The 21045-nt window shown below is 40.2% G+C and overlaps 1 protein-coding gene across 1 annotated transcript; it reads right to left on the reverse strand.

Moving 5' to 3' along the window:
- Nucleotides 1-4439: 4439 nt before the first annotated feature.
- LOC132333129 (aromatase) lies at nt 4440-20559 on the reverse strand. Its single transcript, XM_059857914.1, has 9 exons — nt 20409-20559; nt 19306-19456; nt 16723-16877; nt 15957-16133; nt 15129-15243; nt 13171-13285; nt 12442-12604; nt 10829-11070; nt 4440-7879 (listed from the first exon to the last, which is right to left on the reverse strand). The coding sequence occupies exons 1-9, from the start codon at nt 20551-20553 to the stop codon at nt 7613-7615; spliced, it is 1530 nt and encodes a 509-aa protein (XP_059713897.1). The 5' UTR covers nt 20554-20559; the 3' UTR covers nt 4440-7612.
- Between the last annotated feature and the right edge of the window lie 486 nt (nt 20560-21045).

Below are 21045 nucleotides of genomic sequence, written 5' to 3' on the forward strand. Positions count from 1 at the left end.
TGACAAATAGAAGTACTTGGATTCTCCTTTTGGCAGTATTAGCAAATTTCTGAGCCTTGGCCATCTGAAGCTTGAGTTCTCTCACAGGGCTTTTTGAGCACAGTGTCCAAAGAGCCCAGGAGGGAGTACAACTTTTTTTGTGTCATCAGCAAAAACTTCCTCACAAGTTTGTGTTAATCACAAGCCTCACCAGCTTGTGTCAGTGTTTTGTAATAGAGGGCTGCATGAAAACTTTTAACCCTCTAGGATGCAGGTCTCCAAAAAAATTGATCCTTTGTGGAGTCATGTCAGTTTCCATGGCATTTCCAGAATCAATTAGTGATAAGAAACTAATTTAAGAGAATTTCAACAGACTTCTGTATTTTCCAGGTGACCTGCTGCTATTGTGACAAAGAGCTGTAGTGGGCAGCAGGAGCTGAAAATGGGGAATTGTCCTTCCTTGATATAATTTTAAGTAGCTGTGGAAAAAACAGCCAACCAAAGTTGGAGGTTCTTGCACGTGTTATTTCAAGTGGGATATTTGCCTGAACAAAGGGAAGCACACAATCATTTCCTGCCAACCTAGTTAATAATGATAAGGAAGCACTAATAAATCACAACTGGCATGTTTTACCAAGATGTATGGATCCTTCTTGAAGGGTTCTTGCATCTCGACTATGCAATAAAATTATACATACATGTCATTAAGGTCAAGCCTGTCCCTTCCAAGGTGGGGTGTCACAACAAGGCCTTGTGTCCCCAGTTCTGACAAGATGTTCCTCCTGATGGTGGTGCCATCATCTTTGCCTGGAGGTTCTCTGTAGCCACATTTACAGTAGAGCTGGCTCACCTTCCCCCTGGTCTGAAACTTTCTGCTGTCCCTGAGCTCTGCTGGAGGCTGGAGCCAAGGTATTGCCAGGGACAGCTCCTGCTCTGCAGCCTTTGGTTAGACTGTTAATGGCATGGTGTAGCTAGGCAAATGTTCACTGAGTATGCACTCTTGTTTGCTCACACCATCCTCATAGATGCAGACTCAAATATATCCTGACACCTAAGCACAGACATTTAAAATGGATTATTGTCCTGATGTCTTGGGGTTTTGACCAAACCTTGTCTGAGTGAAGGGGCCCACGAGTAATTAGGTCCAGAGCTACACAGTTATATTGGTTTTTTTACTGTAACCTTTCCTTGAGGCAGGAGTTTGTGAAATCAGCTTCATTGCAAAGATTTAGTTATTCTCATAGCATGCTTTGAGTACATTAGGTGAAGTAAAACAATGATAACACTTGATAACACTTCTGCAGAATGAATTTATCTTCTTTGCATTGTTAACATCTGAAGGAAGACTGTGCATACAGTTTCATTTGTATTTATACATCTGAGCTGTGATACTCCACTTGAAAACATTTCAAACAGAAAGAGATCCATTTGCAGCTGCTTTAGAATTCATTCAGTAGCTGGACCGAGTTCCTTTGCAAAATTTAATTATGTGCTTTCTGAAATGGCAGTAAGTGGCAATTTTCTTAATGCAGTTAGAACCGTACTAAATATTATAATAATACTGATTTATACTCTTCTTATGTCTCTCTTGACCTATTGTTTAACACTGAAAAATATCTTCCAGTATTTGTTGGAATTAAAAAAAGGATGAATATAAATACAAATATGTACATAGGTGTTAGAAGGTGCAGTTTTTGAATATAGGTATTTTGATCTATAATTACTTGCCAAGAACATTTCGATGATTGTTGAATGGAGAATGAAATTCAACCCCATCTACATAGCATTACAAGGTAAGGGTAAGTTTATAAGACATTGAGTGAAATGCTAATCAGCCCTTCTGAAATTAAAGAGGAATTAAATGACTGAAATCCAGTGGGAGGTATTTCAGCTCTAATCAGGTTGTTTATTAGAGTTGTGCACATTGTGCCAAACATGCCCTATTTTGAATCTGACTTGATTTTGACCAGCAATTAATTAAAGAATAAAGAGTTTTTATGAAGACCTGCTCAGTTCTTGGGCTGGTAAGTTGGTACCTTCTGCAGGAGTGTGGTGAGGCTCCATGAGCTGTTGGGCCCTGCATTACTCATAAAAATCAAACTTCAAAGACCAGAATGTTTCCTTGGTGATTGCTGTGCTACTATGGAATAATGCCATAGAGGCACTACATTAAATTAGGCCAGCAACAAAGTATTGCATTAAGATATAATGTAGAGAGAGTGTGTTGGTATCAGTACATCAAATTAATTGTTGAATTATACTTAAAATACCAGCAAAGCCCTACAGTTTCTCAGAAATATTTTGAGCCCTACCAAGTTAGGTTCTGCTGATCTTGTTGCCAAATGATACATAAAGATTCAGCTAGACTGGGAGAGTTCTTTTAGCAAAAGGTGATGCTGGAAAATGTTCAATGCCAGTGCTAATTGGAATAATAAAAAAATGGAATATTAAATAAGCAGGATGATTTCTTGCCAATAAATTCTGTCCCTGGGCTGGTTTTTCTCTCTGTCTGCACACTTTGAATGACTCCAGAACGACTCCACATTTCCTCAAGCAGTGTTTGGTCCCTGAGTGAGACCAGGAGTGTCTCGGCTCGCAGCGGGGGCTTGGCCGAGCCTGAGCAGCGCTTGTGGCAGGAGGAATTCGCCATCTGCTGGGCCCTGCCGGAGGTTCCTGCAGAGCTCCCCGGCACCGCCTGCACCTGAGCGGGGTCACCTGTCCCGGGAGAGGGGTCACCTGTCCCCGAGCAGGGTCACCTGTCCCGGGAGCGGGGTCACCTGCCCCCGAGCAGGGTCACCTGTCCCCGAGCAGGGTCACCTGTCCCCGGGAGAGGGGTCACCTGCCCCCGAGCAGGGTCACCTGCCCCCGGGAGAGGGGTCACCTGTCCCCGAGCAGGGTCACCTGCCCCGGGAGAGGGGTCACCTGCCCCCGGGAGAGGGGTCACCTGCCCCCGAGCGGGGTCACCTGCCCCGGGAGAGGGGTCACCTGTCCCCGAGCGGGGTCACCTGTCCCGGGAGAGGGGTCACCTGCCCCCGAGCGGGGTCACCTGTCCCGGGAGAGGGGTCACCTGTCCCCGAGCAGGGTCACCTGTCCCGGGAGAGGGGTCACCTGTCCCCGAGCGGGGTCACCTGTCCCGGGAGAGGCGGCCCAAGTCCCGCAGCTGGAGCAGCATCTCCCTTCAGGGCAGCGCGGGGGCTGTTCTGGGTGCCTGGGGCTCCCTTTTCTTGCAGAGATGTATCTGAGGGGAGGGAGTGCCACAGGAGAGCAGGTGTGTGGAATCCACGGTGAAAGTAAAGATCTGGGTTGGAAAAAGGCGCAATTATCACAATTGTGATAATCACCATGATCACAGCATGCAAACCCAGCACTGTCAGAAATAGATATTGTCCATTTCAAGGGTTACAGCAACAGTAGGTAGGACTCAACACAACATCACCTAACACTCTTAACCCTCTAAGTCCTGTTTAAAATTGTATGTCAGGAGCAAATTCCAGCTTTAAATTACAAAAGAATTTACTTCAAGCAGATTTGGTTTAAATTCTGAACTATCTTCCTCTATCAAACAGTACTGCATTCCTTTCTACTGGAAACTGTCAGGTGGAATTTTCTTTTGAGGTTAGAATTGAATTCAATGGGATATTAACTGAGGCTATAACATTGGATTGTATTGGGGAATACAGAAAGTAAACAATCTATGAAATGAAAACTGTTTATTAGTGTTTAAAAATAAAATTCTTGGATAATTCTAGGATTGTAAAGTTCTAGGATAAATATTTTCATTGGGAGCATCTCAAGATCAGTTCAGTGTCTGAAAAATCTATTTGCAGCTATGATAAAGAGTTTTGTGATCCTTTAAATTTTGGTTTTTAGTGTGCCATTTACTACCTTCCAGTTCCCTGTCACTCAGCCAGATGTTTATCATTCTGAAAGCTTTTGATTTGACAGTGAAAAAAATGAGGAATTGGATACAAATTGAATTTGTCATGCTGTCTTTTTATGAGTAGAAAATGAGATTAAATTTTTTACTTTCAACTGTACAGTCTGTTTAATTATTTTTTGTTTCATCTTTTTTATTACTTTAGATACTTTTCTCACTGATAGCTGAGTCCTTTATTAGTATCATTAAGCCAATTTTTTTGGTTATATTCAAAGTATCTGTTATCTTAAGAACCACCAAAACCTACCTCTTCCTTCTTTTAAAGCTTTGATAAAGTGCATTCCTAGGAAAGTAGTCTTGTATCAATTTAAATTATTTTAATTATGCTTTCTTACTATCATGAAAAATCTCTTGACAATAAAACAGTCTCTAAAATCAGTGGGGATTTTCATTTTAGAACATGGTAGATTTCACCTTTGTATCTAATACATTGATCTGGTAATTCATGCAGACACACTCATGCATTTTAACACAATCTTGTGACTCTCACATTGGGAAAGCATGATGAAACATGACTTGAAACTCTTCTGCATACATTTTTTTATTTGATGTTTATTTTATTTGCTGACAACATCCACATCCATGTGCAGTGAGCAGCCCATAATCACAGTGAAGGAGAACACACAGCTGAGTTTGTTGTGTGCAATGCATTGAACATTGATGGAGCAGTCCCCTGATGCCTGTGGGCTTGGTGGGGTTTAAAAAGCCACTCGAGTTTGTGCAGTACCTGGTGGTAAAACACTTTAAAATCAGAGCTCTGTTCTGTACACTGAAAGGTTCTGTTCCTGCCCACCTGGCAAGTTCTGAAACTCTGCCTCCCCAGTTGCATCTCTCAAGCAGGTGTGAGATGATGGGGTGGGGGAATGGCGCTGGCAGTGCAAATATTCATGCAAAGAGACCACTGAGGAGGAGCCCTAATAAAGTCAGGGAGAGCAGGAGTCAGAAGAGCTGAGGGCTCACATTAATTACAGCTCTGCTGCCCACATATGGACCAAGCTAAATACTGTAGGAACCAGAGGGCCAGGAATGCTGTGTTCAAAACAGATCAGACACAATGGGAAATAACTCTGTCATCTTGCTGAGAAAAATGTAAAAAACAATACTGCTTTGTTTGGTCCATAGAATAATTATGGAAATCATTTTCCTGAAGTTCCTGCCTACAAGTTCAACAATATAGAATACATTCAAGAAATCAGAGCAGCATGCATTTTTCATCTATTTGATTTCATAAAATTACTGCAAAATTTGAATGATAATTTATTAATTTCAAGCTTGTGAAAAATTTTACTTGGAGGAGGCCTATAATTGTAAGGTGGGAAAATCAGACAGTGAATTATCACTACAAAATTGGTTTTGTGTGTGAAATAAGCAAAGATATCTATCCTGTGTATAAAATAGTAGTTTATTCCCAAGAAAATAAGCCTTAAGTGGATTTCTTTTCGGAGTTATGCAAATGAGAAATACATGCCCACTGAAGCATCCTGAAGTGTTTTATGATACAGAAAGAGTAAAAAGGTTTTAAATATGGTTGTGTTTGTTTGTTCTTCTCCCAACTGCTTTATCAATTTCCTAGTTTAAAGGTACAAAGAATGCAGAAACAGAGGTCACATTAGCTATTCCACAGATTCATATCACTGTGGCACTTCATGACCTAAAAAACAGAAGTCCTAGAAAACACAGAACATTTAAATTTGGAAAAGACCATTGAGTCTTACCATTAAATCCTATTTATTTGTGTCTTCAATTGCTCAGTTTTGTCTGTATTTACAGGTGGTACAGGATTGCTCTTTGCTGTTGTAATTTTTGGTATAATGCAAAGGTTATGGAGAAAGTTCTAAAAGTAACCTAGCTGCAAGAAATTGTTCAATAAATGCTTTCAAGTTTGATTTTTTTTTAAATTACTGTAGAATATTTCTATGTTGTTTTGAGAATTACCCTAAATAGGCAGCTCCTCTTCTTTGTCACCATTCCCAGTCTAATTAATTACATTTGGGTGGGACACATGATTATTGTTGGGTCTCTGCAGTTTTTCTGTGCTACTGGAAAGATCTTACCCTGCTGGACTTGTGCCTGAGATCACTGATCTGAAGGAATAGATTAATTAATAAATTTTAATTATATTTGCAAAGTAAAGACACAATTTTTCTTTTTTCCTTGACTTCTATTATAGAATAAATGACTTGGAAGGAAAAGGTTAATAGAAAGCCTGTTGTACATTGGTTAGTTGTCTTCATCAAGGCACTTTATCTGGAAAATCCCTTTCTTTGTGTTACACAGTATGAAAGCTCAAGCTTCATGAACATGGAAAGCCTCTGTCAAGGAATGTTGTCGTTTAGCCAGGAAGATCTTTTTCTTCTTGACCAAGCTGGCAACTCCTCATTAGGCTAGTAAAGATATCAATGTGCAAGACTGTACAGATTTCAAGATGGGTCAGTTCTGAACAAAAAGGTTGAGTAGTTGTCCCTTTTTCCTGTTAAGGATAAAGTATAAACCCCAGCCTGGTTTATAGCTAAAAACCTCTGTGTGCAAAACACCTTGAAAAACATTTTCTAGAAATCTGCCTGTTAGTTCAGAATGTCTCTCCTTTGTCACCACCAAACTCTGGGCACTTACCCAGTGAAATTTGCCTCTTGTGAGAGTGTTTCTCTTTATAAGCTCAGAACCTCTCTACCTCAGAGGGCATGGAGCAAGATGCTGGAGAGCAGGACACAGCCCAGAGCTCTTTCAGAAGCAGCACCAGGAGCTGTCTGGATCACGAGGGAGGGACACTGTCTCCTGCTGTGGTGGGGGAACCTGGGCAACGACTCCCAGTCTTACCCTCTGAAGTGGAATGGAGCTACTGAAACCAGGTCAAAATAGGATTTGGCACACCTTAGGCAGCTTAGAGGGAATTTGACCTTCACCCAAGATGAGGGGAGGTGGGAAATTTCTCAAGTCAGTCATGTCAGGAGGTGGGGCTGAAAGTCACCCCAGCCATGTAATGCTGGTGGTGCGTTTGGTGCTCATTACCTCATTGTCACCTGGCCTTTGTGAAGATGTTCACAGATCCCCTGCAGCAGGAGACTGGGTTTTAGGAACATAGAACAGTTATCTCAACTACCATTGTTACCGAGTGCTCTGCAAATTACTGCTATTGGAACAATCTGTGTGGCACTGTAAATCTTTGGTATCTGTTTAAGAGGACAGCAAAACGTGGTAAAGAAAAATGTTTGAATGACTTGTTCAAACATTTCTTTACAACTTATAGATGTCTTAAATACTTTAAAATGTTTCCTTATCTTGAAATGAACTAATCTTATTCATCCAGCAGTTTTGAAAACAGATAATTAGAGCTTTTGCTGTGGTCAAATATTGGTAGGTCCAGCTTCAGGGAGGTGGGGGAAAAGGGAATTAAGCACACATCAGGTATGTTGGTTTGCTGACCCTCAAACCTCAGAACTGGCAGTGTTTGAAAGGGAGGGCATAACTTTGTTTGAACTCTGTGGTTTTAAAAAGTAATCAGGAATTGTATGACATGGCTTCATCTACAACAAAACTGTTCTGCACTTTCAGTCTTTCCATTTGTGGGCTGTGGTTCTGCTGCACAGGCAGAACAAGGTGTCACCTGAAGTCATTTAGGGGCAACAAAACCTTTTACCTTCTGTATTTAACTAGGAATGATGAATATTTCTAAGTGGCTGAGTAAATCCTGTAACTTTAGTGCTGATCCATTCTATCGCCCTGGCTCTCGTTTGCATTTCTTCTGGGTGTGAAAACCATCTCCAGCAGAGGCTGCCTCTCTATGGGGTGCATGGATAAGTCATTGTTTTTCTGGATGTTGTTCAGGCCTCTTCCTTTCACTGTCTGCACTCTGCAGCGCCTCAGAAGAGTCACCAGGATTGCCTTCATCATGACCATGGCAATGAACTTCCCCACGCAGCTCCGGGGGCCGAACCCAAACGGTTGGAAATAGCGGGAAGGAACCTGCGGAGAGCAAGGCCAGGAGTCAACTCAGAGGCAGATTTTTCTCCATCAGAGCAGTGAAAAGAATGATGGAAATTGGCAGGAGGCATTATTGCCTGTTGGGGGCTGTGTGCAAGTCACAAATGGGACGGGACTGCTGGGAACGTGCCTTGAGCTGCTTTGTTTTCCAGCATCACTCTCTTACATTGTTATGACAGTGGGAAGATGCCAGCAGCTCACATCCCAGGCAGCAGACTAAGAACTTAATGTTACAACTTACTTCAAAAGTTTTTTGACCAATCACCCAAAACAAAAGCATATTGACAGTAGTTCTTTCCAACCACTATAAGCACACGTACCTTCAGTTAAAACAATGCTTGCTTATTTCAAATACAATACCTGCTTGTAAGCCGTAAAACACAATGCACAGAGCTCCATTATTAAGCTTAGAACTTCCTAATATCTCACTAGATATACTTTTCTGCAGCTTAGGGAGTTATTCTAGACCAGTGTTAATATACACACCATTGTTCTATTTGTCTTTACTTTTCTACTTCTTACATAATTTTTCTACTGACAAATCTTATGGCAACTGCTTAGCTCTGATCACAGTTCTGCTGTCTCTGAGGCCTGCCTTTTGCAGCTTTCCCAAAACCCTCTGATTTTAAGGATTCCCACAGATACATTCTGAAAAATTTGTGGAAATAAACTTCTAAAAGCAATTCCTCATTTCACACTGGAAATCCCACCCAAGTCAGGCCCAGCTACAGGCACTGACAGAATTATGGACCAGCCCTTGGAAATTCAGAGGTGGCAGGGATTGTACAGTTAAACAATTGAATTCTGTTCATGTGTTTGTCTGTTTGTCCTGGGAACTACAGGGCTTTCACCACAAGCTGTGAAATGGAGTGAAGCCTCTGCTCTTCAAATCCATTAAAGTTCATTAAAAAGTTCTTCAGAAAATGTTCATTATAAAGCTTATAAATATCTGAAATACAGGCTGATGCCTTGTCTAAAGATAATCACTGAGCCATACACCTACTCCATTTATAATTATAAAGCTAATGTTTCTGAGAACTAATTTGTCAGAAAATTAAATGTTAAAATGTTTGATATTTAATAGAGAGATAACACAAAATTGTTTTCTGTTCTATCAGCTGAAATATGAATTGAAGGATTCCCAGGACTCCTGAAGAATTAAGAGCTAGTTTCTGCTACTTTTATTGACTAGATCAGTTAAAAAGAAAGTCTGGTTATAAAGAAGTTATTTTTCTTCATCTGTGTAACTTCTTTTTAAACAAGTCAGGTATTAACCGTGTTCTGATTTCCTATTTAACAAGAACAGAGTAGAAACCATTTATTTATATCAAATAATCTGGAAAAAAGTGTACTGTTTTTTCTTATTTTCAGACTGACAGAAGTGTTCTCTTTAATTTTTTTTTTTAAATAAACTGAGCTGTGCTTTTGGAAAAATTAGAGATAAATGCAAGTGTTTATAACACAGAGCAAGTACAGCAGCTGGCAGTGCAGCACAATGGCAAATGCACAGCCTGTGAAAATGGAAAAATGTTTAGATCCTAACAATGGCATCTTATCATAAATAATGCTGTGGATTGCTATTCACTTAGAGAACTGGAGGGAAATTGTGCCTGCTAGAATAATTATGTGGCAAGCAGAATGCATCCAGTCAGATAGAAAATGTGTGGTTAAATATTTGGTCAAGGGGAAATATTTTTAGTAGTAAAATGTCCTCGTAAATTAGGCAAGATATCAATTTTTGATAGAAATACTTGGAATGTGAATAATGGGTGGCAAAATGGGGTCTGTTCACAGGGAATTGTAATTTTGATAAACTTCATCACTTCCTCTCTTCTTGAATTTTCTACAAAGACTTTTTTTGAGCTGTTGTTTTCAATGCTGTGCGCAGGATTTGCTCAGGGTAATCCAACAGCAGCTGAGAAATATTGACAAGGTGGATTAATGCTCATTTTTGGTGTGTGGCATATTTGATACTCAGCTTTTTTGATAAGAAATAGGTAAACCTTAAAGTTTTTTTCTGGCTTGAATACTCATATCTCTCTTTTTTTGTTTTTCCTTAGCTGTTGCTTCAGGTATTTCTACTGGTGAGTCCATTTTTGGTATATCCAAGTAGTCTGGTTCTCTCTTTAAAGCTGAAGTTGTTGCTGTCAGTGTTCATGTGTGCAGCTGCTAACATATCAGTGCAGTTTTAATCTCTCCAGGTTTATTTGCTGAGCAAATAATTTCACAAAACTGATTGTTTCATCAGTAATCAGCAGAGCAGAGGTCTGAGTAAATAATCTGAAGGATAATTTGAACAGTAGGGGATTACAAGAAGAAAAAATATTCCCATATTGCTTTTGATCATAGTTCTCCTGGTAGCTAGAACATAACTTCATTTGAAATTCAGTGCTGAACAGGAACTTAATTACTCAACATCTGCAGTATTAAGTTAGTTAAAACTTAACATTTTCATTATGGTCTGTAAAATATTGTTAATTTCAAAAGAAAAAAAGAATAACATGGGCACTGGATCCCCAGTCTCTGAGAAGTTACTACACTGCTTCACCTCTCCAGAGAGTCCTCAGCTCTGTGTGAGCTGCTGGCATGGCTCTTGCCCCCTAAAGCCTCTTTGTCTTGTCCAGTGTCAGGGGACATAAGGGCAACCACGTGTGTCTGACAAATTTAATCTGAGATTTTTTAATCAAAACTATTATGTCTGGGAAAACTGTTTTCTATATTATAATTATTTTTTATTTAAAAGGCAGCTTGACAGGAAAATATCTGCCCAGCTCTAATGATAATAACAGTGATCAGCAGGTTGTGTGGCCAACGAGGCGCTTAGGCAAAGGGAAAACATTCTCATGGTCACCAAGCTCTTGAGCAAAGAGGAAGAGACACTAGCAATCAATAATATCCAAATTTCTGTCAGAAACAAGATGGAAAACTTACATTTTTCTCAAAATTTTCGAGAGAGAACTCGTTTGGCTTGGGGAAGAACTCGAGTTTGTGCATGCGGCCGATGTTGAGGATGATGTTTGTGCCCTTTTTCACGGGGTAGCCGTCAATGACATCGTCCTGGAGAGCTCTCCTCATGATCAGGTCCACCACGGGCTGGTATCTCATGCTCTCATAAATAAAATTCTCCACAGTCTTTAAGTTTGGCATGTCATCACTTTGGATGTCTCTGTCTCCTTGTGGAATCAAGCAGATGGTGGAGAGATTATTTGGTTAGGAATTTACATTGCAGAAATATCAGAACATTTTGGGAAGGTTCTCGGGTTCTGAAGTTGTAGGAAGGATCCAACAGCTTCTAAGGAGTTTTGTGTGGCCTTACTTATTGAGGAAATCTGGTATATTGTTCATTAGCATGAACCCTAGTTTATTAATTAACAATCTTCTCATCATCTTCTTATCACTCTTTGTTCTTGTCAGCAACAAAACTCTGGGGGTCTTTCCCTGCCTTTTGCACAGGAGAGCAACAAGGCACAACAAATGAATCTCCCAGGAGCTGACAGCAAACAGAACCTGGGGACAGTCTGGAGCTGATTCTGTGGGGCCCTAAATTTTCACCGTGTGGCTGTGTGTCCATCCCTGCCCTGACAATTCCAGGTGGGATGGGCAGGTTCCAGCAGCAGGGGCAGGGCTGGCATCTGCTGCCCTTGGGAGCTTCACTGCTGCTTCCCAGCCCCCAGGGGCTGCAGGCTGGCTGCTGCTGGGGCAGGCTTGCAGACAAAAAGCACTTCAGGGCTGGGCACTTCCACAGGGAAAAGCCAACATTCTTACCTTAGAGGGTGAGGCTTCAGAAAGAAGCAGGGAAAATGAGAGAGTGAGTGAGCACTCTCATGAGGACAGAGCAATAAGGATTATTAAAAGTACCTTAGAAAAAGAGTAAAGGACTTGTGATACATTTTCTGGTGCTTAACAGACCAGAAGTAAGATTTAAATAAGAGTGGATGAAATTAGTTTCTATATTGGTTCAGTGTCAGGCTTTGAATGAAGGCTAGAGAAGGGGAAGAATACAAATTTGGAATATCTTGATTGTGTTTTGAATAGTTAGTAATTAGTACTTAGAGGAGGCCAATTTGAGATCAAAATGGATGACAGCAGAATATAATTTTAATTTTGTCTAGTCTTTTCCTTCTAGAGTTATAATGAAACTTAGAGAAGTTCTGTATTTTAGCACAGAAAAATGCTGGTGATTTGAATGGTTTGAAACAAGTGCCCCCTTTTGCTATTTCAGGGTAACAAGAAAATAATTTCAATGAAACTTGAGGTGAATGCTGATTTCTCACTGTGGTTGCTGAGGTGAGAATATAGCACATTATTTCTAATAGATTATCAATTCTGTTGATTCCTATTTTATTTTATTTCACAAGTTTCTCATATTTTTTCATTTGCTCTTTAATATGATCTTTTTCATACAACAGTATTTCATATGTTTTACAGCAAGCACTTCTGTTAGGGGAAAATGCTTAAAAATTTCAGGTTTAGATAAATGAAATTAGATCACTGCTGAAGCAAAATTATATTCCCACATGACTGACTTTGCAGCTCCTGCTTACCCACAACAGTTTCAATTTCTCTCATCATCTCCTCTTCCACTGTGGGGTGCTCTGCAATCAGGATTAGCATAAAGAAGAGAGTCACAGACAGAGTGTCAGGAGCAGCAATCATCATCTCCAGCACACACTGGTTCACATTCTCAGCAGTCAGATCCCCTCTGTTCTGGAAAAAAAAGGAGATTTTTGAGAAAATATTGATTGCTGACCTCTGATGCCAGCAAAGCTCTTATAGACTGCACAATTTCTGGACAGTCTCTCTTATGCTAAATAGCATTTCTTTTTTGTCTTTCAGAGAATGACAGAAAGCTCATGTTGTGATGGATGTGTGGTGTCTTGCAGAACAGCAGAAATGTGTGTTCTTAGCTCAGGTTCTGCTTAGTTCATTGCATTTCTCAGAGTCTGTGAGCTGTCAGAGATTATACAAGACATGAGTTACAGAGCATTTGAAACCTCTGCAAACAAAGGGCAATACATGAAATACCACCCAGGGCTTAGGAGGACACTCAGGGATAGGTGCAAGAGTTTTAGGGATGCTGTTTAAGCCATGAAATAAATATGACAAGCACCTGATCCTGAAATACAGGGATTGCTGTTTGAGTCACTCAGGGACTCCAGAGCACCCCTTTATGATGATGTGACTTTTAGAGAGGCATGTGAAGATTGCAAATTGTGTTCAGAAGAATGTCAGAAAAACCAAAACTAGCCACCTTTTGAGTAAATTCCCAATACCTGTGCAAAAATCAACTGGGATGCAAAATCCATGTGGTCATCCAACTTTTCCACAGTGGAAAGCTTTTGTCGTTTCTGTTCTATCAAAGTTTCCATTGCTCCTTTAAGATCCTGGCTGAAAACAGATGAAATCCAACATATTGATAAATTTCTGCACTAGGGTATGACTAGAAATACAGGGCTATATCAAGAAAAGCATCTAAGGATGGCAGAAATTAAGTATTCCTAAGAATAGTTACATGGTTCTCTGCAAAAGCTGTAATATTAGGCAAGGTGTATTTTCTTATTATTCTTAAATAATTGCTTGTCAGTCTGGAATGAAATCTTAATCTCTTTTTATAGAATAGACTGAAAAGGAGGAAAAGGTGTCTATATACACTATTAAAGAATGAAGATGTATTTTAAAGATGTATTGCCATTTCTGAAGATTTTGTTTATTTCCTTGTATTTATACTGTATTTCACCAATAAGTAAAATGAGTTTAGAGAACATAAGGGATGATTTTCAGAAAAATGTAGACAAGTGTTAGAAAACTTGTATCCTGGAGTAGAGTTTATTTAAACTTTTCATATTTAAATAGTAATACTCTGTCAACAGTTTGTGTTCCAGTGGTGGAAAAAGTAAAGTTCAAAAGTTGTTCTAAATTTTGGGGGAATTTTCAATTAATTATAGCTATGAAGGCAACTGTTTAAAAAAAGTATTCTGAAAAGCTTTGAATGGAATCTTCAGGCTTTTCAAATGTGGGTTTGTTACTGTTGAGATAGTTAACTTGTGTTTCCAGGGTAAGTGTATTTAGAACTGCAATCCCCATAAAGATCTCAGTATTTATAAATATTTTATGTATTAGAAATAGTGGTCCTTTTTGCAAAGTTTATCAGAGGAATATTAGAAGTCTTCAAATCCTGTGGTGGTTCTTTGCATTGTCTTAAATCCAGACAACTTTATTTTTTTTTTTCTTTGCAATAAAAATTTATTCACAAGTTCTTTTTTTATGGGACTGTTTTTGAAATATCAATATTTGCTTGCAGGGGCTTTCTGGTAATAACTGGGCCATAGTAGTTCATTATCAGCATCACAGGATAAAGCAGTAATCAGTGCCATAACAATACTAGCCAGCAAATATTAGAGAAGGTGACTCTTGTGTCCAGTGCTAAAGAGCTGTCAATTAGCTTGGGTGAACCTGATCTTCTCCTTAAAGCCCTCACGTTATGTAGCACTATCAAAGCAATTTATTACATGTTCTTCCTAAGGAGCAATTCCTCTCACTGGATTTAAAACAAATCCGCAATGAAAAAAGTGACTGCCAGTTCTTTTTAAAGCCAGCTCTCTTTTGGCAGGAGACAGAAAACAAGATCACAGAATTGGAAGAGGCATTTTGTGTTTTTGCAAAGAGGAAAATGGCAAAATGTATTTGTTCCTTATTTAGGGAAAAAACCCTCAACCTTGAAATGGACTATCACACTAAGCACCAGGTTTTAACTCATAGATGAGTGGTTGACTCAAAAATCCATGTTGAGAAATCCAATAACCAGGTGTTGCTCAAGGGTTGACCCCTCAGGGGCTGTGCCCTGAGTACAGATGGGTTTCCTTGTTTGGATGAGCTGCAACTGCTCTGATTGTCCTCAGCCAAACAGCAAAACATCCCTTCAGCCATGCAATGGCTTTTCCTTGTCTGAAATGAAGTTGAGTTTCACATTTGAGCCTGCATGAGCTGATATTTTGGTGAATAAATTGGGACTGGACAGACAAAGCTTTCAACTGGTCCCAGAATTCAGCTGCTTGTACCACCAGTGACAAACCTGCTTCTGTCTTGGCTCTGGGGACAGGGCACCTCTGCAGCCACCTCTGCAGGTGTCACAATTCAGTTTCTTAAAGGCAGAGGAAAACATCAAGGGAAATGCTCCTTCATAAAAAGAAAAAATCTTATGCAATAGCTCTGTAGAATGGTTGATACTCACACTGCATCTTTGTACTTCTTGCACAGCCAAGAAATCTTAAAAAATATGTCAGGCTTTAATAAAAGTGCTTGCCAGGCATCAAAGTAGTTTTGAATCTTGAGCACAATGGCATTTTCTGAAAAGAAATGTTAAAGAAAAGGTCATTAGTTGTAAATGGCTAATAATGTAAATGCAATACAACAATTAGTCAAGTAATATAAATCCTTCAGAATATTAATAATAAGGCTGGGTTCCCTACTCCACTAAGTTCATGGGAATTTGATAAGCAACTGGTGGGTAAAATTTGTAGCACACTGTAAAAAAGGTCTAGATGTTTGCAGAAACTCTTGGTAACTTGCTGCAAGGACACAGATGTGTGTCAGCCAGACCAAGGAGTCTCCCACAGGAGAGCAGAAGCAGAGCTATTGCAGAGCACTGAAATGGGCAAGTTAGACATCCTGATAATATTATTTCTGTTATAGGCTGAAGAAACTGAAGAAACATAATTTTTTAGGTGAACTCTTCAGAGCAATCATTTAGTTTGGTTGAAAGATTTCTGATTCTTGCGTTAATATAATTTAATACTGGAATTGTACCAAATTGGTGCATAGAAATCTCTTTAAATGGTCCAATTCATTAAGGTGGGTGATAAGCTAATGTTTATTTTTGGTCACATAGAACTCTTTTATAACTAACACGACACTAAATCAAATAATTAGTCATATGGTGATACAAGGGTCTGTTCTTGCTCTGTTATTTTCAGACAAAACTGCTGAGCGGTATCAGTGATCTTTCCTTGGATGTGCATTTCAGACCCATCCCAAGGCCCAAAACTGAGGCTGTCAGTACCATCCAGAGGGACCCCGAGGAAGAGCTTGTTGGATGTGTCGAGCATGATCCTCCTCATGAGGTTGAGCACGTTGATGTTGCCCAGTTCCGTGGTTTCCCCCTGCAGCTGCTCCAGGTGCTCGACGGTTGACTCCACGCAGATGGCGATCATCCGCACCAGCCCGGGGCCGGACAGCGCTGGGACAGGGGTGCAGAACCACAAAGGGGTGGTTAGTTTTTGTACCTTCTTTCTAACGCCTCGAGTGCTGATAGCAGCGTTGATGAAGTGGCAGATTGTGTCAGTGGCTGGTGTGGAACCATTCTGGAACTTCAGTGGTTTATCATTCTTTGAAAGGAAAATCCAGGGATGGATTGTAGCAGCCTGAAAGCTGCTGGTGTAGTCCGGGGTGAGGAAGCAAAAAGGATCTTTGCATCATATCCACAGGTGTTCTATTCAGCCGTGTGGTGAGATGTTCAGGTCCCCACCCCTGCACACAGAGGGTCTCCCTTACTCTCCCCAGGGGCCTGGGGGCTGACCCTGGTCTCAGGGCAGCACAAAGGTGAGGGGCAATCAGGGAATAGGGAAGGAGTGGCTCAGGGAATAGGAACAGGAGCAGGAGCCAGTGGGGTCTAACAGCTTTGTGAGGGAAGCTTCTTGTGTCTCCCTAGAGCAGGGAACGCCTGCCCAGGGTCTCCACAGTGGATTTCAGACAGACACAGCAGCATTTCAGGGAGGGTTGGCTGTGTGTGTCACAGTGATGCAGGGTGTCAGTGCACACGGGGTTACCTTTGGTGAAAAAGGGTCGAATTTCTTTCCAGTGTGCTGGGTTGTTGTTGAATATGATCCCGTTCTCGTACATGCCAATGCACTGCAATCCAAGCTTGCTCCCAAAGCGAGACACGTAATGCCAGTGCTTCATTACATGAAACACACTGGAGGATCTGGGGAAGGGAGGAGGAGGAAGCCCCCAATAAAAGAACTGTTTCACAGACTAAATACAGCATTTGTATTCTGACATTTTACAGTTGCTCCCAAGTGCTGACTCGCATTCTCAATTTAGCAGCAAGTACAATGCTTAGCATGAAATGTTGTTCCTTTTACAGAATTAAAAATCTTTTACATAATTAAAAATCTGATCAATGCTTTCAGAATTTATATGAAAGCAATAATTTCTTCTGTTCAGGTTTAAACTATTTTTCAATTAAAATGCAAATGGTTAATGAAGGATTTTAAACTGAACAGTGTGTATACATAGAAATGTGTAGGTATATATGATACACTTAGGGAGTGCCCAGTGTCAGATATGTCAGAGGATAAGGTAAAATATTTGATGTGGATTAAATTACAGCTTTACTTTTGTATAGTCAATGCTAGGTATTTTTTGTAGCTCTTTGGTCATTCTCAGACACACATTGAAAGCATAAAAACACATGCATCCCTTGAATATACATCACCATAATACAATGGTATGTGTGGGATAAATAACAAATACTCTTAAAGAGACACCTAAGAGAAATCCATGATCTACTTAATTATATTTTCAGTCAGCAAGATGAATTTGGTGCTGCTGGCAGACAGCATTCTTGCTTTAAGATATAATATCCTTTAGAGGGAGCCAGCATTTCAGAAATGTGGATGTGATGAAACACTGATCAAAGAGAATCCAGCCAAAAGAAGAAAATCAGAACAAAGATTTGAAATGAAACAATATGCTTCTTTCTTTACAGTGTAGTATAGTCTGTGGGCCAAACCCAGACTACTAACATGGGTTTAGTTTATTTTTTCAGTCAGGTAATGTAAACGTGGCTTTTGCTATTGACTGCAAATATCCTTGCTTTCATAGTTTTGCATGACCTGGAGGTAAAGTTAACCTTAAAGATTTTTCCCATGCCAGGGCATCCCATCTGTATTTCCCTGAACATGAAAAGATGGTGTTGAATTCTGACAGCTGTGCCCACAAAGGAGAAGGTGCAGCAGGCTCATTTTTCTCCCTCCCATCCCACGTGTGTCTATGCAGGAGACACATCATAATGTTTCCAGGAAGGGTTTTGTCAAGTAACCTTGCATAAGCAGGTTTTCCTTATGAAACTATTTAATGAAGCCCTCCAAAAGACAGCAGCTCCTGTAGGACTGCAAGTCCTTCTCTCTGTGCATTAGCACCTCAGTATTAGATTTGATGCTAAAAGTTCAGATGACATTGGTGAAAAAAGATGACAGTGATTTTCATTTGAGGAAGCCAGGTTCTGTTTAGTTTTGCAGTGAATTTAGGATCCACTGAAAATTTTATTCCATGTTCTTGCTTTAAAAAAGGTAAATACTAATTTTCTAGGTATAGCCAATGACTTAAAGCAAGAAATGTCTGAAAAGAAACAATATATTGACTGTAAATCTGGCATTGTTTAGCAGCACTCCTGGATTGTTTCTGATGAATTGGTAGCACAGAGAGGGAAAGACAACTATAAGAGTTGGTGGTATTTTTAAAGCATTCAGAGCATCATCAGAACATTTTACTGCTTTAGCTGATATTTGTAACACCTTTGTGGGATAGGAATGTAAGCAGTTTTCTTGTCATGATTACTTCTTTCTACTGAGGTTTAAATAGAGATGAAGCTGACTCGCACCACGTGGCAAATTCTGTGATTATTCTCTATGCTGCACTGTCTTCTAAAGGCTTTTACTTAATGAAAGTATGAATTGATTGACACTGTTACTTAAAAGGTTCTGATTCTTTATCAATTACATGTGGTAAACCTTTTACTACTTTTTTTTTCTTTTCTTTTTCATGGCATGACTTACAATCCAATTTAAGAAGAAAGCAATGGAGCTAATAAAATGATAGGCTGAAGTTTAGCATTGTGTTTAATACTGTGCATAATTGAAACATATGAATAATCCCATTAATTGGAGTGGAATTACTCCTAATACTATAATGCTGTATTTGCTTAGTTAAATCACTGAATTGGAGCCATAACCTTCAAGCATTTACTTCCACTTTAAGGAGAAATTTAAAAACACATAAAAATGAAAATTTGATTTAATCCCACATTGCACTAAGCCCAGATCCCTAAACTGAATGTTATCTTAATAATAAATGGATAGTAAAATAGATGGTAAATTATTTCTAGGGTTGAGCCACAGTACTTTCCTATCCACAAAAACATATTAGGAGAATTCACCAAAACTTCAATGTCAGAGTCTTTAAACAGACACAAGATTAGAAAAAGGTCTGTAAACAGCAGAAAGAAACAGCCATTTGTTAGGACAATTTTTGAAAATAACAACTTCAATTCTGCTTTAGAATAAAGTAGCAAAGAGGTTGTAAAGATATAAGGCTTTTTAAGTCATTAAGTGTAGAAAATAAGGATTTACTTGCTAATGATGAATGTTTCTTCACCGCCGATCCAAACTCTCACAAACTCTCCATATGTCTTATTGTAGTAGTTGCAGGCATTGCCCACTCCCATCCAGAGAAATCTGCCGTGGGAGATGAGGGGACCAATTCCCATGCAGTATCCTGGCCCTAAGAACAGGGGAGAGAGGGGTGGTCTCAGCAGTGCTCACGGACAAGAAAACACCCCTGAGCAGCTCCCTTTGGAAAGGAGGTTTTAACAGGACAGTCACAGCCTGTGCTGGGCAGCTCACACAAACAGTCCTGCTCTGAAACTCTCTCAGAAACTGCAGCTGTGCTGGTGAAGTCTCAGAGTCTGAGGAAGCCTGTAGTGCTTCCAGTGGTACCTACAACAGATGGCATTCATGGCTGCTTTGTACAACTGCTGCTTGCTCTTGGAGGAACAGTGGCTCCATCCTGAGAAGAAGGAATTCTCTTTTAGGGGAGGGTCTTTTCCCAGAATTTCCTCCAGGAGTCACTGTACTGGTTTAGGGTTACTCCTGTCCAACACCTGTGAGAGGCCGTGCACTGTCCCCTCCATGCAGCAGGGTGCTGCATCTGGTGGAAAATAAGCTGAGCCATTAATGTCTAAACAAGCCCCCAAAATGATCCAGAAGGGAAGGGGGTTTGATGCTGTTCTGGTCTGGAGGGTTTTCAGTGCTAAAGGTAGAGAAAGACTGATAACCTACCAAAATCTGAACAGCTTCTTAGATAACTGTTTAGAGTAGAGGTAATTTAGAGAGACTTAAACTTTAAAACTCTCAAAAAGTAGTTTGTAATGCACATGAAAATGAGAACATCCTGAATTGTAAAATAGTATTATGGCTTTCTAGCATACACAAAATAAAGCTGAAGAAGAAATGTCAGCTGGCCAAGCCACGATTATTATGGAAGTTCTGAACTTAAAATAAGCCTGATTTCCTTTACCAGGTATCTTTAAGACCCTGTATTACTTAAACTGATTCATAATATATTTTCTTGTCATATCATGGTTATTCAGCATTACTTTGTCACTTAAATTTGAGAAACAAACAAATGTTACTCTGAAAACTTTAATGTGGCACAACAGCTAAAGCTAATTTACCTGGTATTGAGGAAGTCTCTTCATGATTCCATATGAGAAAGAGAAAGCACATGAGGATGAGGATGGGCACGGTGGCCACGGGCATGGTGTCTGGTACCAGGCTGGTGATGTTGTAGTGCATCAGGTTCAGGGTCTCCAGGACCATCTTGTCAAAGATTCTGCTTTGCTTCAGAAAGAGAGAGAGAAGGGGGGAGAAGGGCAGAGGCTGTCAAAGCTCAGATGAGTTCAGCTTTGCTTGGTCCCTCTCACCCCCTTTGTAGTCCCTACCAACGAGCAGATCAGCTCTGGACGTGCCTTTATAACGAGGGGACTGCCTGCAGTGCTGGCTGGGACAAGCCTCATCACAAGTCAAGAGAGACATGAAGCAGACACATTTTTTTGCTTGGGAATAACAAAGGTTTTCTGACCTTGATGTTGAGGCATAGTTTTGGATATTTTGGCTGGCAGACCTTTTATCTCTGATATCGACTTTGCTGGCCAACACTGAGGTTTACTCCTTGCAAATCTCTAACCAAAACACAAGAAATTAAACTTTCAGCACTTGTGGAAGCATTGGATGAGTTCACTTGCCAGCTTTTGTCTCTCTTATTTAGCTGTTCCCTTCCTGCATGCCAGTAGTGCCAGAGTTCCTGAATTT

The sequence above is a fragment of the Haemorhous mexicanus genome, chromosome 13, assembly GCF_027477595.1.
Source record: "Haemorhous mexicanus isolate bHaeMex1 chromosome 13, bHaeMex1.pri, whole genome shotgun sequence".
Classification (NCBI taxonomy): Eukaryota; Metazoa; Chordata; class Aves; order Passeriformes; family Fringillidae; genus Haemorhous; species Haemorhous mexicanus.

Excerpts from the sequence above, each read along its gene's own strand:
- LOC132333129 (XM_059857914.1), bottom strand. The coding sequence starts at position 20,553 with ATGGTCCTGGAGACCCTGAACCTGATGCACTACAACATCACCAGCCTG. Across the intron at positions 12,605-13,170 it reads CCCAGTTGATTTTTGCACAG|AACAGAGGGGATCTGACTGC; the intron begins GTATTGGGAATT and ends TTTTTTTTCCAG. Across the intron at positions 7,880-10,828 it reads TCGAAAATTTTGAGAAAAAT|GTTCCTTCCCGCTATTTCCA; the intron begins GTAAGTTTTCCA and ends TGCTCTCCGCAG.